At 47.6% G+C, this 27,255-nt stretch overlaps 1 protein-coding gene across 6 annotated transcripts in view; it reads right to left on the minus strand.

Annotated features, from left to right (window-relative positions):
• Window positions 1–27,255, minus strand: part of CDK5RAP2 (CDK5 regulatory subunit associated protein 2) — a 172,035-nt gene that overhangs the window by 19,818 nt on the left and 124,962 nt on the right. For 4 of the 6 annotated variants that reach the window (XM_045883023.3, XM_054509379.2, XM_054509378.2 and 1 more), the window contains 7 exons: window positions 27,134–27,193; window positions 25,467–25,699; window positions 15,179–15,227; window positions 12,333–12,508; window positions 7,152–7,271; window positions 2,979–3,095; window positions 839–1,028 (listed from right to left, as the gene is read on the minus strand). In XM_045883023.3, the coding sequence (XP_045738979.2) occupies window positions 839–1,028; window positions 2,979–3,095; window positions 7,152–7,271; window positions 12,333–12,508; window positions 15,179–15,227; window positions 25,467–25,699; window positions 27,134–27,193 (945 nt within the window). The remainder of the gene's footprint in view (window positions 1–838; window positions 1,029–2,978; window positions 3,096–7,151; window positions 7,272–12,332; window positions 12,509–15,178; window positions 15,228–25,466; window positions 25,700–27,133; window positions 27,194–27,255) is intronic. The other 2 variants (XM_045883020.3, XM_045883021.3) reach the window with 2 other exon arrangements.

The raw sequence follows: 27,255 nt of genomic DNA on the forward strand, positions 1-27,255 counted from the left end.
GACAGGGCCCGGCCCTATACGGGCACTGTCTACCCCGTGCAGTCTTCTTGGCCACCCGACAGGGGCATGCTATCTGCCCCTGAGCCCACGGACGCCAGGAAGCCAAGTTTACAAGGTTCCGGCTTAGCCAGGGGTGCAGAACTCGGGATGGGCCCAAGACGAGGATCTTGCTACGTCAGCGCACCACCCTGGGTGACCGAGGGTGACCGAGGGTGACTTCGGTAACTCTGAAAGAGCGGGGCACTCACGAGCGCCGAGGAACAACGGGAAACATGTGGGACAGGACAGGGGCGAGGGCAAACCGCACCAGGGGCACTGGGTACGGGTCCTTTAATGTCTAAGCGGGCCTCCTGCCCCTCAGCGCAGAACCTCCCACACCCTCCCCAGGCAGTGAAAGCCGAGTCCCTCCCACGGCTGTGAGGGCCTGTGGGACTGGGCATCCAGGCATCTCTCTGCCCCCCTTCCTTCCAGGTGCACTAGCCTCCCTGCTCTGCCCTGCACAGGCCAAGGACACCCCACCCCAGAGCCCCCACCCTTTCTGCCGCAAATGAGCTCCCTCCCACCATCCTGCGATCTGCAGAGCTCGGCCCCTTCACCGCCTTCAGGGCGCTGCTCAAGTGCCATTTTTTCCAGAAGGGCCTTCCCTGACCTCCCCTGGATAAAAAACCAGCGCTCTGCCGCCCAGGCCCCAGCCTCCTCCCTCGGATGATTCTGCTCCACGTGCTGGATTCCCGCCTGACATGACATGCCCCAGCACTTGCGGGCCTCCCCGGTGCGCCCCGCTCTGGGACCGGATGCCTGGCATGGCCAGCAGGGCCAGGGGGCCCCTGAGCCCTACCTGCTCAGCTCGCAGCGGCTGCTGCAAGCTTCCTGGAGCAGCTGCTGGTTGTGCCTCTCCTGCTCGCAGACCTCGCTCTGCAGCCTCTCATTTTCCCCCTTCACACGGGCATACTCTCGCTGAAGGAGCTCAAGGCTTGCAGCCTTCCTGGAGAGGGACTCTCGTAACTTTTCATTCTTCTTCTGTTTATCTGCAAACACAAAAAAGCACCACTGAGAAGAGACACCATTTGTTTTTTCCAACCTTATTACGCAAACACGGCACTTCAGCTCGAGCACTCCAGGAATACAAAGCAGAATGAGATTTAATCTGGCATTTATGATTTTGGCATTCCAATTATCTTATGCATTTTGGGCAGATAAATCTGTCAACATCAAGGCTGCAGATTAAACGTCACTGGGATGAAATGGGCCTGTTTAATTTTCTATACAATAATGGGCCGTGCAAACCTAGTTACTTTGCCTTCACAGAGCAAACAGTGGGTATAAATTATAGACAGAAGCAAGAAGCAGCCCCAAACTCTGGCAATGGGTGTGAGGGAAGTCTGCAAGCCCCCCAGTAAGGAGGCCAGCAGGGCTGGGCCCATCTACTCCTCAGGCTGGGACGACAGCACCTCTCCTGAGGAATAAAATACGCCCAGGGTCTGGAGATAGGCAGTTAAGAGCGTGACCTGGGGGCAGAGAGGCGTGTTCAAGTGCACTTTGCTGCCCACTGGTGCCAAAACCTCAACGGAGTTTCTTGACTTCTCTGTGCCTCAGTTCCCCCACATGCGTCGTTGTGAGGATGAACTGAGATAGTCCACATAAAGGGCTTAGCGCCGGGCTTCACGGGCGCTCTGAAGGGTCTAAGCACTCCCCAGGCCAGCTCTTTGCAGGGCCCCTGGTGGTGGCTACCATGTCCGCAGCTCTTACTGCAGGCCTTACACTAAGACCTGCAAGGGTATCATCTTATTTCTTCTTTGGAGCAAACTTCCGAGTAGGTATGCTTTTTCTCCCCATTTTCCAGATCGGAAACAAAGCGTGGCAGAGGTGAAAACTTCCCCAAGGTCACAGAGCCAAACAGTGCCAGAGCCAAGATTGAGACCCAGCTTTTCTGATGCCACCTTTCACCATGGCATGATGATTTCTGAGCAAGTGTTCCCTTCCTCCCTCAGACTCCAGCCACACTATGCTTCCTACAATTCCTGGTCTATACTCTCCCCGCCTCTAACACCTAGGCTTTTGTCTGCTCTCTTTCTTCTATTTAAAAAGGCCCTGGCTCTTCTAAACCTTAGGCACCGTGGCTAATCCCTACTTAGCCTGCTGGACTGAGCTCTCGAAGCGGAGCCTCTCCTGGGGCAAGACACCATCCCCAGGGTCCTGTGCTCCCCGAGCCTGTCTTTGTCCTGGCTGATCCTCACGCTGGCCTGCCATGGGTTCCCTGGCTGTCTCTCCCATCAGACCATGAGCCCCTCCCTCAAGGGAAGGGACCAGGACCCACTCATTTCTGTATCAGTCTATGCAGGCCCTGACACGTTTGCTGAGTGAATGAATGATCTGCAAAAGCCTCAATTCTGTCTCTTAAGCCAAAAGCAGCATCAATATCCTCCAGGGAGAATGGGAGAAGCTGGCCCAACTCCTAGCTCTACAGATTTCTAGCTCCGGGACCACCGGCGGGTCAATTCCCTAGGCCTCAGGTTCTTATCTGTAAAACAGGACTAGTAATTCCTCCATCCAGAAACATTTTAAGTATTGAGAGATAACATAGTTGTGAAAGCCCTTCTTCGTGGGTTAAGCTCCAAGAAGAAACAATTAAGAGAAGGGATCTTCCTAAGAAATACTGGAAAAACCTTCTTGATAAGAGGGAATCTCTGGGTGAGATTTTGGCAGTAATAGATTTCCAGCCTGTCTGTCTCCCACTGTAACCTGTGTCCTTATTAGAGACGTTAGAGATGCCGCACTGAGGGCTTCACAGGGCTGTCACAACAGCCCCATGAGGTACTCCTATTTTATAGCTAAGAATACTGAGGTTCAGAGAGGTTAAGTGACCTGCCCAAAGTCACAGAGCCACAGAATTTGAACCTGGGTTGAACCAATGCATTCTTTCCATGCCACAGAGGGTTGTGGGCGTCCAGGCTGCAGGTGGCTCCTTTAGTTCCTACCTCTGGATCCCTTGGCCAGCATTGTATTGAGAGCCTGGTTCTGCTTCCTCAGGAAACAGATCTCTGATGTCAGAGAATTATGCAGCTCTGATCCATAAGCAAAAGCATTTGTAGAACCTATAAAAACACACATAAATAGTGATTTATGGTCACCAGATCAGTATGGATGGAACTTTCTAGAAAACAGTTTTAAACAACAAAGAGACACAACATGCGATGGAAATCACTCCTGTGAACCAGATGAGGTATCACCAGAGCCCAAAGGGAAATGAGAGTGAGCATGAAAGAGGTGGCAAGAGCCCCTCCCTGCCCATTCTGTCCTCCTAAGGGTGAACAGAGGTAAACAGGTTCGTTTCTGCACTCCCCTGCAGACGGTATATCTACCACGCCTACTCCGAGCTGAGACCTGGAGCCATCCTCTACACTGCCCAACCAGACCATCATGACTGCTGGTTCTTCCTCCCAAAGGCCTCAGACACTGACTCACTCTTTTTCTGTCCCTGTAGTTCAGACCTCATCACTGCGCCCTGACCTTGCCTCCCTGCCACTCGGCCAGTGGGGCTACACACAGTCCGCTCATGATCTTCTCTGCTCAGAAACACTAGACGGCCGGCGCTCCACTGCAAAGACAGACAATCGAACAAACCCAACACAAGGCCCAAACTTCAGGTCTCCACGACTTCACTCCAATCTCATGCACACCCCCCTCCCTCTCCACCCTCTACTCTAGTGTCCTCGAATGCAGCCAGACAGGGCTATGCCGGTGTCCCACACATTGTGGGGTCACACATCTCCCTGACTTTGTACAGTGAGGTCTTTATTCCCTGTGCCTAGAATGCCCAGCTCCTTCACCTGTCAAAACCAAACTCGTCTTTCAACTCTTAGCTCTAGTTCACTGTCTAGTCTAAGTGTTTACTAAAAAGATCAGGGTCTGAAGCCAGACAGACTGGGTTTGAGATTATCTACAAACTCTGATCAGTTTAGCCCAGGCTGTGGTCTATCTCCTAAAATCCTACCGCTTCCTCTGGCCAGACAGCTGCCCTGACACCCCACCTCAGCTTTCTATGCCAGCACCATATATGACGTCCAAAGCACAGGAACATGCTACCCTCTGGAAAGCCCGGGGCTTTCTACATGGGGCAGGCAGATGCTTCCCTCCCCGCCTTCCCTACTACACCGCAGAGCCAGACACTGCTTTCCCAGACTCTCGTACAGCTAGAACATGGCCAGCTGCCCCTTCCGGTCAATGAGACCTGATGGGAAGCCTGCTGGAGGCTTCTGGGAAAGATTTCTCACCCGGATGAAAAAAGAAGGACAGGGAGGAGCTCCATCATCTCCGTTCCCACGCTGTGGACACTGTCCTGAGAGGATGTGATGCTTAGAATTACCGAGGTCATCATGGAGACTGACCCCAAGCCCTGCTACCCTATCACCGAGCCAGTAAACCTGTCTTGGAACCGCCTGCGTCTGGATATCTTGTTACATAAGAAAACATAAATCCCCATTGTTTACACCGGTTTTTACTCATATTCTGTTCTCTACAGCTGAAAGCATCCTGGTACGCAACTGACTACCGGTAATAATCAAACTCCCCGTAAGGACAGTGGGACGTCAGGCCTCCCAGAAGCCCACGCTACACATTCTCTCCGCTCTACAGCACCCCCCTTCCTCATGTTAATGATTCACAAATCACAGCGCCGTGTAATTTTTCACTGACATGTGTCTCTCCCCGCCAATCTCCTCTACTCTCCCCTATGAACTCTGGTGTCCTCTCAAAGACACCTGGGTCTGAATCATGGCTCCGGCTTCTTAATAGCTGTATGACCTGAGGCTCGCCGCGTCACTTCCCTAAGTCTCCACTAGCCCGATAAAAATGATCCATGTTGTTATCATTACTGCTATTATCATTTGAATTAATATCATAACTGGTGGTGGGCTAGAGCCAAAAACAGGACCAAAGCGCCATCTGGGTGAACAGGAACAATGCTATAGAAGAAGTCTGCTCTGACCACAGCTGGGGTGGCCCCTTCTCAGAGGCAGAGTCAGCCCCGAGGACAGAGCCTGATGGAGCCTCAGCTGGTGGGGTCTCGTCTGAAGGCCGACACAACCGCTCCTCTACCCAATGACAAGTTAACACACGAGGTGGCAGTTTTTAACAATATCCTGCCTCCGCATCACAAGGAGCCATGCCTTCCTCAGACCTGCTCCCAAGATGAACACCTCACAGCAGGGGGTAGGCAGGGCCACTTTTATTCCTTTGTCTTTCTAGAGATTGTGACAACATGGTGAGAACAGCATGTCTTTCCACCAGTGTAAATACTTTATGAATGCCTTTTTGTAAACCTTCCCATCGGAGTGAATTACTCTCCAGAGCAATTACCAGCTCCATTGTAGCTGGTGGGCCACTGGAGCCCCCAAAGAATTCTATAATTGGATTTGCCAGGAAAAATGTAAAACAGAATGAATCTAATTCAGGCATTACCACGGGTGAATGTGAAGGGCCCAGGCATGTATTTCTTCCCTGTGTTTGATATGTCTAATAACTCAGGTTAATCAATTTCCCTGGGGGTGAGAGAGAGGGAGGAAGCAGGATGGGGGAAGGGGCTGGAGAGAGAGAAAGAGAGAGAGAGAGAGAGAGAGAGAGGGAGGCGTGCATCCGCTCTGTTTACCTCTCCGACTGCAGCACATCAGCACATACAGTGCTTTGGAAAGATCCTTCTAGGCAGAGGGTTATGCTGGACTAGACAGGAATGAGAACTGGACCAGGGGTGCAAGGACTCAAGTGCTGCCGCCACTGAGTATATCTTTCTAGAACTGTTATTTGGTCTCTAAAAAAGGTTTGCGTCCCTACTTGTTGCAGAGCTTTGCAACATTAAACTAATAATGTTATAAAAAATAAGAGAGTAGAATAACATGATAATGACAAAGAAAACAACCACTTACTGAGTGAGGCATGGAGCAAGGCCCTATTCAGAGAATTGCCTCACTGAATCTCACCATGGCTCCGTTTTATAAAATAATTAAGTCTGGGAGAGGCGGGGTGACTTGTCCAAAAGTCCCAAAGCTAATAAACAGAAGAGCTGGGGTCCACACCCAGCTCAGTGCAACTCCCTAACAAACTCGGGCTTTTCCTGGGGCACAAAGCTGCTCCCAAGACACATTCTTTGAGGGGCGCCTGGGTGGCTCAGGTGGTTAAGCGACTGCCTTCGGCTCAGGTCACGATCCTGGAGTCCCGGGATCGAGTCCCGCATCGGGCTCCCTGCTCGGCAGGGAGTCTGCTTCTCCCTCTGACCCTCCCCCCTCTCATTCTCTCTGTCTCTCAAATAAATAAATAAAATCTTTTTTTTAAAAAAAAAGACACATTCGTTGTGGAATGAAAACAATCTCTTTGGAGCAATAAGGAAAGATGTCCAAAATATATTGTTCAACAAAAAAAGGGACAGAATGGCAGATATAAAGTATTCTAGCTTTTGGATGAGGGAGAGAATAAGCACATATATTTGTATTTGCATTGAAAAAGCACTGTAAGGTGTGGAAAACAACTAACAGAGGTGGGAGGAGAGAAGGGAGAGCAAGATGAATGGGTACAGAATGGAGATAGTAAGCTTTGCACCATGTGCATGTCTTCCCTACGGGACAAATACGTATTCCATTCAGACCTGACTGTTTGTATGCAGGCGAACTGGCAACCTTGTCGCCGGCCTGTGAGACTCACCAAACCGCTCACGTGCTAGTACGTTTAAGATCCATTACCGACGAAAAGACGAAATACCGGTCCGTTTTATTTTAAAATACCTCTCTATTTCTTTCCAGTGACCAAAGTCAGAGGAGGAGCCAGCCACAATCCAGGGTGCAAGGGCCAGCAGACTCCTTCAGTGCCAGGGACTGTGCGGGCCACTTTGCTCCAGTCAGCTCACTTAACGCTCATCGCCACAGGATAAAACGGGGATGATTATCCCCACTTTATAAGTAAACTACTGTAACTGATAGTCGGCAGTGTTAAGGGAGGTCACTATGGAGGTAAGCAGCAAGGTCGGGATCCAGGCTGAAACCTCTCTGGCCACCAGTGAGTGTGAAGCTCACCCCAACACAGGGCATGCAGATCCAGGCAAATGCGCCCCAGATGAAGCCCTCGCAGGCGTGCAACAGGCCTCTGGGGCGGCTCTCCCTTACCTGGATCAAGTTCAGACCCTTGCCGTTCCAGCTGTCCCCGAAGCTTCTCATTTGTCTTAATAGATTCTTCTAAACGTCTCCTCAAGCTTCGAATCTCTTGTATATGTTCCATTACTAAGTCTACAGAAGGGAGAGTTATTTTTAATTTAAAGTCTGAAGCCCCCAACAAATTGAATAATTTACAGATTATGCAAGGATCTTAAAATTCCAAGTCGTGCTGGATGTATTCAGATGGTCGGTAACTGGAACGCTTTCCTGGGCTTGGTGAGGCTGAGCGACTGCCCACAGCCCACAGACACAGTTCTGTAATGGTTCTCTGCAGCCCTCCACGGGCAGGGTGTTCTACATCACATGGAAAAATTATATTCCACACAATTTTAATGCCAACTCTAATGCAGACCTTTATTCTTCTAAATATCAAATGTTAACTTAAAATCTTCCTTATGGTGAAACTAAGAGACCACTTTCAAGTCTGTTTGAATTGCCCGACAGTGGATTAAACCACTTTCATAATGAATCCAGATATTTCTTTGAAAGGAATATGTTTATCCATTTATCATGTACTCATTTAAGACTTAAAAACACAGCAAAACAGTAATCCCAGTGCTAGTGAAAATGGTAAGAAGGGTATACTCTCCAGAGCACATCCTGTTCGTGTGAATATAGATGTGCGTGACTTTTGAGATCTATTTTTATCATCAGCCTTAGTAAGGTTCTTTTCCAATGTCTTTCCTCAAATAATTCTACTTCCAGGAATCTACTCAAAGAGATCACCAGAGATGCTGACAACCATTTGCCAAAATGCATGAAAATGTTCATCTGAAGCACTATTACAGAACAGTAAAAACTGAACATAACTCAAATTATTAAATAAACTGTATTACATTACATTACTGTGATGCAGTATTCTACAGCTACTGAAATTGTATTATGAAGACCATATAATATCACAGAAAAATACAGATACAAAATGGATTGTTCAGCATAATTGTAACTCCATTTAAAAATCTGCAGGTGAAAAAGACACATAAACACAAAATAAGGAAATCTACCCCTAGATATTAACAGCAGTTGCCTTTGGATGGTAGATTTCAGGTTTTTCAAAACTCCTGTACTCTATTTCAATGTAACATTTAATAATATATAAAAATTTAAATTTCCCAAATTTTCTGCAATGAGCATGTCCTATTTTTTCAGCCACTGCCACATCTCACTTTAACAAAGAAAGAAGGAAGCACAATTGCAATCTGGAGGTAGGTTTCTAGAATCAGTGTTTAAAGCATAACCACATCAAGTATCCAAAGGCAAAACTAATGTCTTTAATTCATCAATTACGGTACACTCAGTATGTCTTAGTAATGTCTGTTTTAAAACATTATACTAATGTTACGACCCAGTTTTAATTCCTCCAAAATGACTTTCATTTAAAAGTAGCACAGTGTTACAGGTCTTCTCCTAATTAAATAGTAATTCTGCCATGAATCTGAATGTTTATGAGATGACTTAATTCCCAGACCTTCAGCTATCTCCTATCAATGCCAGAAGTGTGGCGAGTCATTTGGTGGGATGCGTGAGGCCCTGGCGGCCAGCCCGGCGCTGGAGGACCCCGTCTGCAGCAAACTCCTGGCCACACCTCCTGTCCTTGCCCTGCTGCCCTGAGAATCTTCCAGCCGCTAGTGAGGACGGAGTGAGGCAGGAACTTATCTCTTCTGACCGCAGTCCTCCTTGCTGTTTATATCCACATCACACGCTGCCGGCTTCTGGGGTAATAACACTTAGCAGTCATCGGTACACATCACCTCCTACTGAGTCTGGCCAGGAGCCAGACTCATCAATAGGGCTTAAGGAAACATTCCCAGTCGAACTGGACGCCACTTATTAATTATGCAGCCCCAACCAAGGAGAAGGAAACACTAGACTCGTCTTTACAAAATGGGAGAAAACTATCTGTTCCTCTTCTAATAAATATCCTTCTGACAAATGCTAACTCTTTAAAACCATAAATCCTGCAAGAAGCAACCAGCAAAAACTGTTGTGTCTCTTTGGTCTAGTAGCCCCACTACAGAATCTAGGTTAAGAAAATGCGCCGAAATAAGGGGAAGGCTTCATGTTCAAAGATAATCCCTGCGGCAGTGTTCACAATTGTGAAATTTTAGAAATGACTTAAATGTTCAGCAAAAGAGGAACATAAGGAAAACTGCAGTTCAGCCATTCAACGGACTATTCTAAAGCCACTAAAAATGATGGTATGTAACAACATGTCAGAAAGCTTATGATAGAATGTCAAGCACATTGTCAAGCACAAGGAAAAATACTAAATTATCTCTCTACTTAGAATATAAACATGACAAAAGGAAAAAAACCAGATGCAGAGACCAAAAGTCTGAAGAGAAACAAACCAAAAAAGCTAACAGTGGGCTTATTAGGATGGCTCCGGAGGGTACTGTCCCCCGTCAGGAAAGTGCCTGCTAATGCACTAGGAGGGCATGACAAGCCCAAGGTCATGGGTCCCCAGAATCACAAGACATAAGGAGATGCCTAAAAGGTTCTGTATCAGAAATAAACCACGGTTGGGATGGCAGACATGTGGGAAGGTAGAAAAAAGAGGGGCTGGCAAGAGGAATCTAGAGCGAGGTGCCCATACCATAGCGGAAGGGTTTTAAAGAACAAGGGTCTCACAAAGAAGATGTGGTATATATATACAATGGAATATTATGCAGCCATCAAAAGGAATGAGATCTTGCCATTTGCAACGACGTGGATGGAACTGGAGGGTATTATGTTGAGCGAAATAAGTCAAACAGAGAAAGACATGTATCCTATGACCTCACTGATATGAGGAATTCTTAATCGCAGGAAACAAACTGAGAGTTGCTGGAGTGGGGGGGTGAGGTGGGAGGGATGGGGTGACTGGTGATAGACACTGGGGAGGGTATGTGCTCTGGTAAGCGCTGTGAATTGTGCAAGACTGTTGAATCTCAGATCTGTACCTCTGAAACAAATAATGCAATATATGTTAAGAAAAAAAAAAAGAAGAAGGTAGCAGGAGGGGAAGAATGAAGCAGGGGAAATCGGAGGGGTAGACGAACCATGAGAGACAATACTCTGAAAAAAAAACTGAGGGTTCTAGAGGGGAGGGGTGTGGGAGGATGGGTTAGCCTGGTGATGGGTATTGAGGAGGGCACATTCTGCATGAAGCACTGGGTGTTATGCACAATGAATCATGGAACACTACATCTAAAACTAATGATGTAATGTATGGGGATTAATATAAGAATAAAAAAAAAACGCACATTAAAAAAAAAAAAAAAGAACAAGGGTCTCAAGTATCCCCATTAAATGATCTGGCTTGCTGCACTGTAACCCTCACCCCCTTGTAATTCCTCAGGCCCTCAATCAGGGGTGTTCCTCCCACAAAAACAGTCTCAGGGGTTCTTGGAAATGGACTGAGTTCCTTGCCAGGCTGAAAGAGTGCAGAAGGAAGTGCAGCTGAAGACAGGGAAGCAACTCACGGGTCTGACCCAAATTAGGAGAAGGCAGATCAAAGAGCCAGAAATAACCGAGAGAAACCTGGTACACAGAAACTCAAGAAATCACACAGGGATACAGCCAGAAACCCAAAGAAAGCAAACCTAGTGACTGGCTACTAGAAGGAGCCCGGCTGACACCTCACTTCTATCAAACATGTGTACTTCATGCTCTAGGTTATGTTTTCAAACTGTGCTCCTCTGGGCCTTGTGTACCCCAGAGGAGCCAGCCTCAGGAGCCATCGTGGAGGACCAAGTCTCACCCTTATCTCACCCGTTACATATTAGGCCTCCATGTAAAGTTCAGCTGAAACAAAGCGGGGGGGGTAGTTTGTTGCTAAAAAAGATTGTGAATTTTTGAAAACCACAGTTCTGTGTGATCAGGTGTCAACAAAAAGCTTTTAGAAAGGAGGTGTCAGGGTCTGATTTGTGCTCTGGGTCCATTCTAGGTGCCATGCAAACAACCACCGGAAGAAAGGAGAGACCAGAGGATGTCAGCTAAGGTCCAGAATCTATACCAGGGGTCAGAAAGCCACAGCTCCTGGGTCAAACCCACCCACTACCTGTTTTGGTAAATAAATTTTTATTGGAACAGAGCCACACTCGTTCATTTACATTTTGTCTGTGGCTGCTTTCTGCTACAACAGGACTGAGTAATTACAACAAAGACCATATGTTCCACAAAGCCCAAAATATTTACTATCTGCCCTTTCCTAGGAAAAATTTGCCAATCCCTGGTCTATACTATCCCTTGAACTTGTGAAATACATTGATTTATAAACTCTAATCCCTAATCCCTAATACTCCAACAGGAGGTAACCAAGACTGCAAATACAGAGAGGTAAAGGAGAGCTCAGGGGCAGGTGGAGGCTTGGGAGGCTGATTCTGCCAACTGAGCCCATGGCCCACGGTCAGAGGCAGGACGAGGGGCTGACCCAGTGGATGAAGGGTCACACACTAAAGGGAAACACTGCAGATTGCTAGAATTACAAAATATCCCAACAGGGGTTTGGGTGGAGGAAGGTAGTCAGGTACTCTGGGGCATCTGTACAATTCAAAGCAAGGGTCTTCAAAGTGACACAGCCTCAGGAAGGGTCTGAAAGGAACAACAGGAAATTAACCAGACTTAGAATAGACACATAACCTCGGTGCTTGCCAGCCTGGCTTCTGCCACTGTTAGAGCAAGGAAGTGGCAGGTCACATAATAAGTCATCTTTTTTTTTTTTTTTTAAAGATTTTATTTATTTATTTGGCAGAGAGAGACACAGCGAGAGAGGGAACACAAGCAGGGGGAGCGGGAGAGGGAGAAGCAGGCTTCCCGCCGAGCAGGGAGCCCGATGTGGGGCTCGATCCCAGGACGCTGGGATCATGACCTGAGCCGAAGGCAGATGCTTAACGACTGAGCCACCCAGGCGCCCCATAAGTCATCATTAAGAAATAAAAATGACTCTTCCCCAATCAGCAACACTTTCAACAACCACAGCCTTCCCCAGTGACAAATGATAGTCTGAGTGACCAGCCCTACCAGGATCTCCCTTCATCAGATGAATATTCAAATGTCACTACGCTCTGCTTACTCAGGCAAGACGGCAAATTACTGTTTAGACCAGGAAACCTTGACTGTGTCTCAAATGCTTAGCAAAGCTTAGCTTACCTTGAGAGAAATGGTTCGCCAAGACCGAGGTCTTCCCAGTCTCGCTGTCTTGCTTCTGGTCTCTCGAGAGGACGGAGGACTTCTCGGACATTTCGCAGTCGGACAACACATGAGACGCAGACGGCTCAGGAGACTCAGGGAGAATGTGCTGGTAGGTTACACTGTCTGCCTCCATCCTTCACCATCGGGATTGAAAGAGAAACCATTTCCCACACTAAGATCCCAAGCCAGGACCAGGACTTGGGATCACTTAAGATTACTAGGCCCTTTATAATTTCCCCGTATTTGCAACTTTGTTTTGGAGCTCTTTTGCTTCCCTAGAGCATTTTATTAGCAAGGAGACTCTAAAACCAAAAAGCGCTTGGGGTGCTTGAGTCTGGAGCCAATGACGAAGGGGGAGCCACTGTCTGACTTATGGGGAGGGGCCCTCCGAGACAGCACGTGTCAATGGCGGCTGCTTAGCAGGTGCCCCCTCTGTACCAGGCATGTTAGATGTACCATCTTACTGGGTCCCCACAGAGACCTGCTGAGGTAGAGATGACTATCCTCCTTCAGACTTGGGGAGCCTGAGGCACACCACAAGCTTGCCCATGGTCTCACAGCTTATACGTGGCAGAGCTCACGCTTGAACTCAGGTCTGTCTGGCTCTGGGACCCCAGGAGAATGTAGGAGGCCAACCCAAACCCATGAAGTGGCCTTGTGGGTTTAAAAACCTCAAAACCCTCATGGCCCCCAAGCAGGTCCCAATGCCACCATTCTGGCAATCATCTGGTTATTAACCTGTATTTCCCAAGAGCCACCTGAGCCATGAGGAAAAACACCCTGAACTCGGTGAGAAACCCACATGAATCTCCATTATAGATAAGCTCCTTAATTTAAGCTCTTTTTTTCTCCGACTTTTTCCTATTACTTCTTGTCTCATTATTCATGAGCTCAGACAAGAGCAAAGGACTCCGAAGCTGCAATGCACTCATTAACAGGTAAACACCAGATGCAACTTCACTCAGACAGCATGACGGATGCACAGGCTTGCCGCTGCCTTGCCAAAGTGCCGAATGGACCAAGGGCACCCATTTAATTAGCTTAGGCGTGACCTGTGTGAGCGCTAAGCCTACAGCGGAAAGAGGCAGAAGAGAAGGAAAAGAAACCAGCCTGTCAGAGATGGGAAGGGTGACACATGGCTGAGGAGGGCTGAAAGAGGCTCCCTGCCTCCTTCCAGCCCCCTCTAAGCCACCCTGGTCATCTTTCACAACAGCAAATCTGATTTTGTCCAGCCCCAGCTTATCCTCCTTCAAAGACTCCCCTCTTCCTGTAGCACAGAAGCTGAGGACCAGCCCCGTGGTAGCCCCATGTGCCTCTCCAGCTTTGACCCTCGAGTTCCCTGCACCAGCTCGCACAGGCCATGTCTCCCTCACCTCGTGCGCAGACACTCTCCGACAATCCCTGCCCCAGGCCCCTCATCCTTTAGATCTCCGTTAAGACTGTCTCCACTCTGGGAGGCCTTGCTTGCCTTCTCCACAGCCTGCCACTGAGATGTGATCCATTATTGGAAGGATGGAAGCAGAGGGCTGAACTGGGAGGGATCTGCAAAAACACTGTGGTGGGAAAGGAGTATTTCTTCTGAATGTTACAGACACTCTGATGGAAACGTCCTCCGGTGAGCTGTGATGCGTCCCCACCTGCTCACTCTAATGATGCTGTGGCCTTCGTGATGCCAAGAAAGTCTAAAATTCTGGTCTGTTTCTTTATTTTACCCCCAGAAGCCCAAAGGGTCACTGCTCCAAAGAGGAGGGACGTACCCGTAGCCCTCACAACAGGCAGAACCTTTAACAAGGAAACAGAGGGGGGTGAGACCCTGACATTTCCTGTGGGCCATCGAGGCAAACTAAGAAAGTATACGACACATTTATTCCATGAACATTTTTTAAATTCCAACTACATGCCAGATAGCTGGGGCTGGAGCAGGTGTAGAGATATTCAAGACACAGTCTTTGTCCTCAAAAGGCAATATGCAACAATAATAAGAGCCCGGGAGTCTGACAGATTCAAGTTCAAATCCCAGCTCTGCCTCTTAATGTCAAGCATGCAACTCTGACCCTCTGGTTCCTCATCCTAAAGTGGGAACAAGAGTGCTTGCCTGGTAGGGTCAGAAAGAATGACCGTGAATGCCTAGGGCAGCGGCTGACACACACCAATACCCCGTTCATGCTAGCTCCTTTCCTCTTTCGAGCAATTCTGGGAGCTGAAAGATAAATGCTGGGTGTACTACAACACCATGTGCTAAGTGCTGTAATGTGATGACATGCCAAGTGCTATGGGAGGAGTAACTGATCCTGGGATGTAGAAGAGAGACGGGGATGTTGGGGGGAGCCAGGTTCATTGCCACATAAACGGACTCTGAAGAAGGATTTCCAAACTACAACAGGAAGAATTCGAGTGTACAGCCTGTGTCCAGCCGCGGGCCACAGAACAATAAAAAGTCAGAGAAGACGGAAGCCCGGGAACATGAGAGAAAGGAAGATGGGTCAGACTGAGAAGGGCCTCAAAGGTCAGGCTAAGGCATCGGAAATCGATCCTGGGGGTACCCAGGAGCCAAGAGAAGGAACGTGTCGTCCTCGTCAAAGCACCCGACAGACAGAGGCCAGGACTGGCCCAGAACAACTGAACGAAGGCTGCAGGGCAGACAGCGTAAACGCCTGGTTGTGCGTGGCCGCTGTCAGTTTCATAGGTGTTTGTGTTTTACCCACAAGAAGCGGGGAACTAAGCGAACAGGAGGGAGCCAGCGGACCCAGCGGACAAACCGACCGCACAGTGCCCCACACTCTTCCCCAGTGCCACACACTCACCTCCCCATCACTTCATTCTGGGGGCTCACGTCCACTTCAACTGATTTTCCTGGAAGCAGAAAGAACATCAAGAAGAAGGAAGACATTAAAAATAAATAAATGATAAAACAAGTGTTCCCTAATAATTTCTTGCTCATACATTTGCAGAGGCCCCCGTTCCATTTGTTTAAATACTCTTCGTAACAATCCCGGATATTTAAAGTAGGATTACCAAGAACACACTCAGACTAGAGGCTCCTCCTTCATCACCGCTCCCGCACAGTTCTAGAAGGGAGGTGACAGCCCTGAATCTAAAAACCCATCACCAAGACGCTGCTGGGTGCGGTTCTTTTCCCTTCTCTAAAAACTCTGACACTAACAGAATATATGCTCGTTACAGGAAATGGGTAACAGAAACAAGGAAAAGAGCGTCACTCTCCTCCAGGTGCCCCCACTCCGGACGTTATGGATTTCCTTCCATTCTTTCTTCCATGCATTTTGGCATGGGTGACACTGTACTGTGACTTCATCTTCTCCCTTCATATTTTATTGTAAGCACTTTTCTTACTGAATTTGCCTTGGAAACCTAATTTTTAGTGACTGCATTAATATCCCACTGCAGGCATGCACGTACCAGAGTTTCTGCCAGTCCCCTATTTAACATGTAGGTCATCTCCAATTTTTCACTTTTATAAATAAATGAAATAAACATCTTTGTACATACAGCGTTATCTGCATTTAAATGATCTCCTTAGGAAAGACTCTCAGAAGTGGGATTAGCAGGGAGAGGGGTGTGTGAGTGCAGCTGAATAAGCCAGGGCCTGCGGCAGGGGAGTGACGATGAGAAATGGCAAAAGAAAACAAAATAAAGTTCAGAACGTAAATAGGCAAAAGGGGCGCTGCTCTCCCCTGCCTGGCAGCCTCTGCTGTTTGAAAGGCGACACAGGAGCCCAGTCTTCACAGAGACTAACAACTTCATGTTAAAAATACTTCAGAACTCTGGAAATTGCAGACTGGGATGAGCTCTTTGAAGAAGCTAACGCGTGGCCAAAGAAAAAAACAAACCCTTCTAGAGCTGCACTTGAAAAATGAGAATATAATTAAACTGCACCCACACATTCCCTTTTCAAAACTACTCCTAAAAGGGAACGTTCTCGAACACCACAGCACAGAGGAAAAGAGCACCGGAGACTCACGCGTTTGCCTTGCGCCTCGGGGTCCCCACCAGCCTGCTCTCCGGGGCCAGTGGGTGTTGCTATCAGGGCTCCCCCAACACCCCAGCAGGACAACCATGGGCACGGAGAGCCATTGCGACACTCCCAGGGCTTGAATGTCACCTGCCGCTGCAGGGCGCTGGCGGGCACTGGGAAGGAGTCACACGGGCCCCCCAATATCAGGTGCCAGGCCACAAAGGACGACACCCCGACACCGACGATGTCCTCTGGCCTCACATCGATCACACTGGCACAGTGTCAGGATCTCCATTTTGCAGTGAAGTGTAAATCCATGAGGTCTGACGTGTCCCCTCTCGTCCTCCGACATCCCATCACCTATTTCACTATATGCTCCAGTTAAGCAAGGGATTTGGAGACACTCCAGAGCCAGCTCGACCACAAGTCTAGATCTTGATCCTCTTGGTTACATCCTGACCAAAAATGCAGTGATATTTTGGTTCCCCAGAAGGTAGGGAGAGGGTGACAGGCCTCTACCACAGTGGACGGGCTCCACCTCTCTGTCCTCTGCACTCCTCGTCAAGAGGGGAAATTGCCATCTGCTGGGTCAATTTCCAAGATGCTGACTGCAAGTCCCAGGCCGCAAGACCACCGTGAGTGGGCAGAGACAAATGCTGTTAGAAGAACAGCTCAGCACTTTCCATCTCGCACCTGCACGGGGCTGCTCCCTGACATTCAGTTGATAGGCAGACCCTGAGGGTGGGCCATCTGCCCAGCCCGGCCCTCCCACAGGCTTAGGAGTCTACACATTCTAGCCAAGCACACACAGCATCATCTCCTGCCTCACCGTACCAGCCTGCATCAGGAGCACGGATGCACACCTCAGCAACTTCACTGGGTAGGGGACCACTGGTCTGGGGCGCGCTTTAAGTACCCTGGGACTCCTGACCATAAATTCGCCTTATAACTATCACAAAAACCTCTCTTCAATTCCTAACAAAATCCATGCCCAGAGAATGAAGTGCCCTGAGGCCATCCAAAGTCCAGGTTTCCCGGTCTTCAAATAGGACATCCTGTGAGGAGTCTGTAATGCCTCCACAACAATTATATTCTGCCCAATCCCCTGCCACGAAAGAATTCTTTAAAACCAAATGACAAGTTGTTAGTGTGGGACTCATAGGGCCATCATGACAAGTGATGCTCTGAATTCCGTGGTGGAAACTGCCTTCGCACAGGTGACATGGTACCATCTGCCAGGCTATTCCTAAAGCTTAGGAAGCATGTCATGAAGGCGCTGCTCCCATCTTTCAGGCAAATCTTACTGCTACACCGAAAAGCTGTGTAGTAGGTGGCAGTGGGGCGGGTGGGGGGGGAGGGGAGGGAATCCTTTCATCTTTTCAAACAAAAAGACATCTAATTACCCAATCCATACTGGAACGAACAAGCAAGAGAACTACCATGCAGGACAGTCTCGTAACCGGCCGGCCCGCCCTCCTCCCTGCACTGATCCATCCTAGGCGCTGCCTCTGTTTGAAAAGCCTCTTTTGAAACAGTACCCCATCATTCCAAATCCACCAACCGTATAGAATCCAGTTCAAATATCATAGCCTGGCATCTCCTACACGACCCAAATGTTCCTTCCTTTGCATCCACTGGTAATTTGTAGAACATATTTACAGAGTTCCTCCCAGGCGCCTGTGCCTGACACCGAGGTCACAGAGATGAACGAGGAGCCACCCTACCCTCAGTGAGCTTACAGCTGCGGGGGGACGAGGGACCCAGAAGGCGATTACACTACAAGGCTGTGACAAGGGGCAGCCCAGGATACCGTGGGAGGGCCTGCAGAGGAAACGAATGTGAGCCAGCCTGGACCATCGGGGACAATTTAGAGGAGGTGACCAGGGACACATCTTTGAGGCAGTAAAGAACTGCTGTATAAAGATAAGAAGAAGCTAAGGGGCCATGTGGGGGGCAGATTCCAGGATACTTAGGAAAGATCTTCCATATTCTCTGATCGCCTGCCTACCATGCTAATTATACCCCGCATGCCCCATTACCACTCCTGAAATACCCTTCCCCAACAACTTCCAATATGGAAGGTTGAGCTCCGATACCCTTTTCTCCTGGAAGCCTTCCCTTCAGAGCTCAGGGGCACCTCCCTGCCAGCCCCCACTATGAGGGTCAGACAGAGTCAGAGGACACTGAATCAAAGGGCGCCCGAGAGTAAGATCCAAACCACACAAAACTATCAGTACTGTCATCAAATCCTGACCGGACACTACAAGGACGGCCCCAGCTTAATTTGGGAGCCAGAACAAAATAAGGTCCCCATCTTCCAGGAGTCTATGCTCTGAAGAAATAAAATATGCCCACAAGAAATCACTGCTGTCACCTCCTGCGCTCCCAAGATTGGTTAGGCGGGATACCAGACACTTTAAATAATCTCATTTAATCCTCACCAATAACTGCAAGATAGGTACTATTCCCTCACAGAGGAAATCTGACTGTTAAGGGAGTAAGAGAAGCATAAAGATGGGATTTGAACTCAAACCTGTCTGGCTCCAAGGCTTCGTTCTTTCCACCCGGCAAAGTGTCCATCACAAGGCCAGATGCGACTGTCATAGGCAAGCTACAACCAACCCAGAATAAAAAAACAAATAGTTTTGCTTCCACCTGGGGTGAACAAAGAAAGCTTCCTAGAGGATGAGCAGAATTTCTAGAAGGGAAGAGAAAGCACAGCCTTCTAGAAAAGGGACTGGTTTGAGCAAAGTATTGACCGGGACGCCCAACGGGACAGGAGCATGAGAAGCACGGCAACATGGCAGTCAGGAGGTTAGTCTGTGGAAGCAAACTGCCTGGGCTCAAATCCAGACTCTGCCACTCCTTGGGTGACCCCAAGCAAGTAAATTCACTTCTCTGTTCCTCGTTTATTCAATGAAAGTGATAAACAGCAGCTTCTCATAGGCTGAGAACAGGCCTAGCACAGAACGTGCAGCTGAGAAAGCCCAGCCTTCCTCACTGTTTCTCCATCGTCATCATCATCATCATCACCGTCATTCTCGCTGAGACGGTGGTGAGCTGGACAAGGCAGACCATAGAAGGCCTTGGAAGAAATGAATGGTGTAGGTTCATCCCTGCAGGCAGAGGAGAGTCAAGAGAAAGGACCCCCGCAGCTGTCTTCTACCCGTGTGGCTAAACCCTGATACATGTGGTGAGCTCACGGAGGAAAGGGACTACCTCACAACCTTCTCGGTACTTTCCCCAGTGCTGACTCAGAAATACCTGAGGACCACGCTGTCTTCCTGACTTATGCCACTGGCCTTGGGAGGCACCATGAACAAGGACACTGTGGGCTGTAACACCAGCTCTCGGTCTACTTTGGGTCCCAACCCACTTCAAGAATCTGAAAGTCAGACCCCCACCCCGGAAAAATGCACTCAGAAAATCTTGCAGGGTTCTGGACCTTAGTGAAATCCCTAGCCTGTGAAGCTAGAAAAGATCCCAGCTCTGGTCCTGACAAATAATGAGAAACCACACTATCATTCTACTTCTTGGGTCTACCAACCAAAGACTATTAAAGGAAAGCAAGGATATGTACAAAGATTCCAATATGGTGTTCTTTTAATAGCCCCAAACTGGAAATAACCTAAATGCCCACCTAATGGGGAATGATTAAGTAAATTATGGTACATTCATACAAAAGAATGCTCTGCAGACACTAAAACTTACAATGTAGGTTAATATCTATTATCTAAAACTGAACAAAGGGAAAGGTTGCAAACAGTTCTAGTTCCACAAAAAATACACATACATATAAAAAAGACCTGAAAGTATAAACTCCAGGGTATTCATTTCTGTATAAATAATGCAGCTATAGGAGTATTTGCTTATCTGTTATTCCACAATAAATATGTACTGCTTTGTATTAAGAAAAAAAAAAAAGACTATATTTAAAATTTTTAAGAACTCATGCTATGCAACGACCTCAAATATAAAACTATTTTACAGTAGGCTCCTTTCATAATTCAGAAGCCAGACCCCTTAGATAGCATCCAAGAAAGACTCACCTCTGTTACATTTTATTCTCTAAGAATGGGAGGTGTCGTGAGGTACCTGAGACTTTTATGCCTTTTGTACAAGAAAATAAAGTTCTATGTTTGTGTTGTCTGCGAAGCCTGAAATGCTTCTGCTTCCAGAACCCGCAGGAAACAAGAAGTGAGATCTCCTTGGGCTTGTCAAGGTAAATAACTAAAAAATAAATCAAGGGGGGCGGTTGGATGAGTGAGGGAGGGCAGCTGTTGCCAGAGGCACTCTCTCTCAGCCTCCCACTTCCTCGCGCCCTGGTTGAGGGCTTGTAGGAAGAAGAGAGAGACAGACAGAAAATGCCTCAGGCTGGGAAGATACAGCTCTATCTTGAGGACCCAGTTATTTCTCCAATATTAAAATGAAAACTAGCTTATTTAGAAACCCTTAGTCAGGAGAAAGTGAATTTCACAAAGCTGGGAAAAGTCAACTGCCCCTGTGTCCTTGGGCCTCAAGGTCCTGGGGGACTGGTACTAGGACAACCAGTCTACAACAGGCCCGAGCTGCTGGGTTCTGTAGAAAACTCGGGAAACATTCCCTGGGCCCAGAAGCCCAAACTACCCCACGTTCTATCTGGGAATTAAGTTGAACATATGTGGACCCTCATGAGCCATCTGTTTTGTAATGCATGAAGACAAAAGAACTAAGGTCAAACCTTGGTTTCACCAAGTCAGTCATAACTTTGGGCAACTGACTCTCCTCCGTAAGGCGAAGTTCCCCAAGTAAAACAGGTTGTTCTGAGGATAAGCCCCCTACTCACAACAGGCAGAGACACTGGCAAGCACAGAGCACCTGTGAGCGATGCACCCAGCACTCAGTCAAGGCTTCGTGCTCATTATTTACTTCTTACAGCTCACCAAGGAAAGCCTTTGATCTTGAACAGAAGGAACATGACCTGACTTACATTTTGAAAAGATCACGCTGACTATTGTGAGGGAGTGGGCCATGGTGGGCCGTGGGGGAAAGCGTGGACCCTCTGGGGGGCAAGGACTGCAGTAACCTACGAGAGGAGACCATGGCAAACCGGAGCCGTGGCAGCAATGAGGTGGTGCAAGTTGGTCAGATTTACAACACGTGTTGGTTGAAGGCAGAGCTTCAAAGCAGTGGCCAGTGGGTGGCAGGAGAATGGGTGGTGTCTTCTTAGAAGCCCAGGGAGGAAAGGACCTCCCCAGGAGAGAGGGGCTGACCACACCCAATTCTGCCGTCAAGGTGAGGGACGTGCGGCCCAACACTGATGGCCGGGTTCAGCAAAGTGCCAGGTGCCAGAGCCTTGGGCACATGCCGTTTCTGTGGCGAGGCTGGGATGTCGGAAAGCCCAGTGCCAGGAGGTTTGAGAAAGCGGGGCTGGAAAGTCATACTAATGGGTATAAAAGAGAAGGACAAAAGTAATGACTTTATAGAGGCAATTTAAATGGATAAAGTGGGTGCCTGGGTGGCTCAGTCGTTAAGCGTCTGCCTTCGGCTCAGGTCATGATCCCAGGGTCCTGGGATCGAGCCCCGCATCGGGCTCCCTGCTTGGCGGGAAGCCTGCTTCTTCCTCTCCCACTCCCCTGCTTGTGTTCCTGCTCTCGCTATCTCTCTGTCAAATAAATGAATAAAATCTTTAAAAAAATAAAAAAATAAATGGATAAAGTTTTAACTTTGGAACCACCTTCATATTTTTCATATTCAAAAAATAAAATTAAATCAGTAAAAATGGGAGGGGAAGCCTAACACTGAGCACAAAGAGAAATAAGTAAATCTAATTATATTTCAAATGAATAACATATCAACACTGTAGAAAGAATGAAACCAAAGAACTTTTAAATTTAATACCTGACTATATACCCTTAGCCTAAAAACTAAAAGAACTATGGGCGCCCAGGTGGCTCAGTCAGTTAAGCATCCAACTCTTGATTTTGGCTCAGGTCATGATCCCTCCCAGGGTCCTGTGATGGAGCCCCACATCAGGCTCCCTGCTCAGCGGGGAGCCTGCTTCTCCCTCTCCCACTGCCTGCCGCTCCCCCTGCTTGTGCTCGTGCGCTCTCTCTCTCTCTGTCAGATAAGTAAATAAAATCTTTAAAAAAAAAAAAAAAAAAGCTACGAACAAATCAGGATCTTCTAGTAGGTCTGTTTCTCACAGTGGTACAGAGTGTTTGTGTATATTAGAGAGAAGTGAGCACAGGAGCGGACACACTGACGTGAGAGCCGGGATCCTCACAGCTGGAGATGGGAAACAATGTGGAAGCAGAAACAGCAAGGAGGGATATAACGGGTTGGACTGGAACTCGAGGCACCACTGTGAAATAACAATTTTTTAAATAAATTACACATACGTATGTATGCATGTGAGATATACCCTGGTTCTGTCTGCTAAAGGGCCTAGACACAACGACACCCCAGTAGCAATTAAAACACCCAGCACCAAATCCTGGTTTTTAAATAGCACCCCCCCTTTAAGATGAACCAGGGCCCCTTAGAGAAATGGCTGATTCAGGAGCAGGGACAGTATCAGTGAAGCTGGAACATCTTTTTTTGTGCCAGAAAGTACAGAAGTGCTCCCCCAAAAGCTGGAGACCTGTCAAAAGGAATTGCCACTTGCCAAATCTCAAACAATTTGAGCATTAGTAGAATGACAGAATGAATATTAGTCCACTGAATGAAAATAAGAAGCTACAAGTCCACAATGTTAATAAATAAATAAGCAACATATAAACAAAAAGGGAAGATAAAGGGAGAGTTCATCCTTCTAGCAGATGCCATATAATAAAAAATGAAGAAGGAATGATGGTATGAGGAAAAAAAATCACCATGTTGCCACCATCACAGTGATGGCTGAGGCGAGGAACGTCCAGGAAAACTCAGGTAAACGTCTCAAGAGGAGCCAAATATTTACAGGATTACAAAGTACCCTGCAGTGATTACTTAAATATTACACAGGGAAACACGGTCACGTATAGCAGACAACCTCACCCAAGTGATCAAAATTATTTTCACCAACAATGGGACAAACCAATGGTACGTGCCTCGTAAGCACGATATACCACGAGAACACAACACTTACGCAGCATTCTTGCCAAAACCACATAACTAATCTCATCGAATTTGTCTAATCCAATCCTAAAGAAACAACAGAGAATCCCAAACTGGGGCATTGGCTTGAACTCTTCAAACTGGTCCACGTCATGAAAGACAAAGGGTGAAGGAAAAGGTTAAAGACAACCAAAGACAGAGGACAACTAAATGTAATGTGGGGAGTGGGTCCTGGATCGGAATCAGGAATAAGACTAATAAAAGACATTATTGAATCAATTAGTGAAATTTTAATACAGACTGTACATGAGATAACGATACTATGTCATGGATTTAATAATGGCACTGTGGCTATATAAAAGAATGCCCTCAGTGTGAGGGGCCACACACTTTGGCACTTCTAGGGGGAGGTGGGAAAGGCACATGATATCGCCAATCCACCTTTGGAGGGATGATGATGATGATGATAATGTCGGGCTTCTGCGTAATAATAATAATAATAATAATAATAATAATAATAATAATAATGTTGGGCACTGGGGGGGGCATCTGGCTCAGTTGGTGCAGCGTGTGACTCTTGGTCTCAGGGTCATATGTTCGAGCCCCATGTTGGGTGTAGAGATTACACCCAACAAAAATAAAATCTATAAAAAATAATAATAATAGGGGTGTCTGGGTGGCTCAGTCGTTAGGCATCTGCCTTCGGCTCAGGTCATGATCCCAGGGTCCTGGGATCGAGCCCCGCATTGGGCTCCCTGCTCTGCGGGAAGCCTGTTTCTCCCTCTCCCACTCCCCCTGCTTGTGTTCCCTCTCTCGCTGTCTCTCTCTCTGTCAAATAAATAAATAAAATCTTTTTTAAAAAAATGAAAATAATAATAATGTGTGTATACACATATGCACACGTGTGTGTATACACAGAAGGTCCCTGACTTACAATGGTGTGATTTACAATTTTCTACTTTGGGATAGTGTGAAAAAGCAACAGGCATCCAGTAGAGACTGCACTTCCAATTTTGAATTTTGGTCTTTTCCCGGGCTAGAGATAGGCGGTACGACAGTCCCTCATGACTGCGGCAGTGGCAACGAGCCAGGGCTCCCAGTCAGCCACACCATCAAGAGGGTTAATAACTGATAGGACCATCCTGGGCCCACACGGCCATTCTGTTTCTCACTTGCAGGACAGCCTTCAATGTAGGACATGAGATATTCAATCCTTTATTATAAAATGGGCTTTGTGTGAGAGGATATCGCCCAACTGTAGGCTACTGTGAGCGTTCTGAGCACATTTACGGTAGGCTGGGCTAAGCTATGATGTTGGGTAGGTTACGTGTGTCAAATGCATTTTTGACTTATGATATTTTCAACTTTATGGTGGGTCTATTGGGATATAACCCCATCATAAATCGAGGAAGATCTGAATACACAGAGAGAGAGAAAGAGAAAATGACAAAGCAAATATGGCAAAACTGATGAAGCTGGGTAAACAGTATAAAAAAACTCTTCGTCCTAGTCTCAAAAAAACTGCAAATGATTGTTTTTTTTATTTAAATGCAGTAACATCTATTAAAGTACCTAGCACACAGCTATTGTTTAGCAAAGGTTCTCTTTCATCCTTCCTCTAACCACCTCTGACCCTTGAATGTATTTTTTTTAACCCATAAATGTCTGGGGTTTTTTGTTTGCTCGTTTTGTTGAGTGTTGCCAACATTTAAAACTCATGAGTTCTTACCCCCCACCCCCAAAAACCCGATTTCCATCTTCTCTGGAAAATTTAGAGCAGCCACGGGGCATGGGGCAGGTGCTGGCGGTGGTGCCTCCTAGCCAGCTTCACCCCCGTGCCCCACCAGCTGGACCCCGGGTTTGGGACAGCGCAGCCCTCCAAGCACCTGGAAGCCGTCACTGGAAGGAAGAACAGTCAGTGTGGCTCTGCTGTCAGCAGAGGTAAGTACCGCCGAGGAGTCGGTTCCTCCCGGGCCCCTCCGAAAGAAGTCTTGGACCAAAAACGATGTGTCTTAAGACTCGCAATCCCTTGCCCCACTTACCGTTGAGAAACAGCTTCTCCAATTTCTCGAGCAGCCCGGCACATTGATTCAGCTGCTCCTGGAAACCCTTGGCCACGTAGTGATCCACGTCGCTGGCCTGCAGCAACTGCTCGAATGCCTTAATCATGGCGTTCATATGTTGCCGGTAAACGACGCAGATGCCGTGGCTATCCTTAATCTGCTGTCTTTGAAGGGAGAGCTCCCTGGCCTGGGACTGAACTAATGAATCGTACCTGATAAAAGGTGAGGGGGAGAGAAAATGCTTGTACCATTTTAGAATTGAATTTTTGTGACCTTAACACTAATTGGAAAAATGACAGAGCACAATTTTTAAAAGCCTGCAGCTGTACAAGTATACATACTTCTAGAAAATGGGAAGTCTGCAAGGTCACTCCTTCGACTTCAAAACAGCCAACAAATGCTGGAACAAAGGTTCTTCTGCAGTATTTTTCACCTTATAAAGCCCCCAATTACAGTACAGACTGGCAAGAACTCAGGAGGACAATTGGTTTCCATACGCTCTTCAAAAATATTATTCTGAATTATAGAAACAAGTGCTCTAAGGGCCGGGGGACCTACCACAAATTCTCAGGAAGAACAAAAAAGAAACTGTAACACAGGAACACAAAAACGGGGCTCTCTCCTCTCGACCAAAAGGTCAGGGAGTGATCATAATCCTAACACACCATTTATGGAGGGTCTATGACCTGTCAGTCACTGCATTAGGTGTTTTTTTTTTTTGTATAAGTTAACTGCTCCTCGCAATCTCTAGACAAATGTAGGCACCTCCTCATTTACAGAGGAACGCGACTCAGAGATCGCAAAGTTAAATGGGGAAGGTTCCGGACTCAAACACAGTCTGCCCTCAAAGCCCACGCTCGGTTGTACAATCCTACCTCCTGACACCAGATCTGTCTCTTCCTGTGTCAGCCCACGAGTGCTCGTTGGCACGGAGCGAAACATAAATTAAGGAAAACGTGGCTCCTATTAACCGTGGCCACAGTCACCTGGCCCCCACGTGGCTTGGCAAAGATGCTGACCCTTCAGCTCAACGTGTTGCCCCTTCCCTGAAATGAGGACAGCACAAGGACTAGGGTGGGACACTGCGGGCCTGCGCACTGGCCACGGCTCGGGGCAGCACCGTCGGCGTCCTCGGGCCGTCTGCTCAGTCACGGCAGGCTCTTCGAGCCTCAATTCCTCATCCAGAGAAACATGTTTAAGAACGCCCCCTTTCCGGGTGATTTTGAGGAATAAATAAGAAAGCGCCTACCTGGGGGTCTGACACGACTGCCTTTCGATAAATACAAGCTTCCCCCCATCTTGGTGTTTGGGGAGGCTTGAAAACATTCACTCTGGCTCCTGACAATTCAGAACTATGTGTTTGTCTCAAATAAGTGACGAATGAAGGTCAGCTTTACAAATGACCACTTTTTAGTCATAGCTCATAAAGCAAAATTGTACATATCTATGCCCGTAAAACATGACCTAAGAATTCTTCTCTTTCTATGCAGGCTTATTTCCTCTAAGATGACCTGAAAGGGTAAAGATATGGAAAACATTTATATTCTTCCCACCCTGCCTAGGACATTAGTTTCAGTCCCACAGTAAAAGCCAATAATGGGGTCCAGGAGTAAACACTGCCGTTCAGCAAATGTGCCACAACTCACCAAGTGACCGGAATAATACCTTTGCCCTGAGTTCCCAGCCTGACGAGGGCAAAATCCGCTCTGCCAATTTCAGAAGACACAAAATGAGAATGTGTACAGCCACCGTTCTTTGTGGCCTCATG

This window comes from Mirounga angustirostris, unplaced genomic scaffold (genome assembly GCF_029215605.1).
Source record: "Mirounga angustirostris isolate CCGP_5_RB_7025 unplaced genomic scaffold, mMirAng1.0.hap1 SCAF_15, whole genome shotgun sequence".
NCBI classification, from domain to species: domain Eukaryota; kingdom Metazoa; phylum Chordata; class Mammalia; order Carnivora; family Phocidae; genus Mirounga; species Mirounga angustirostris.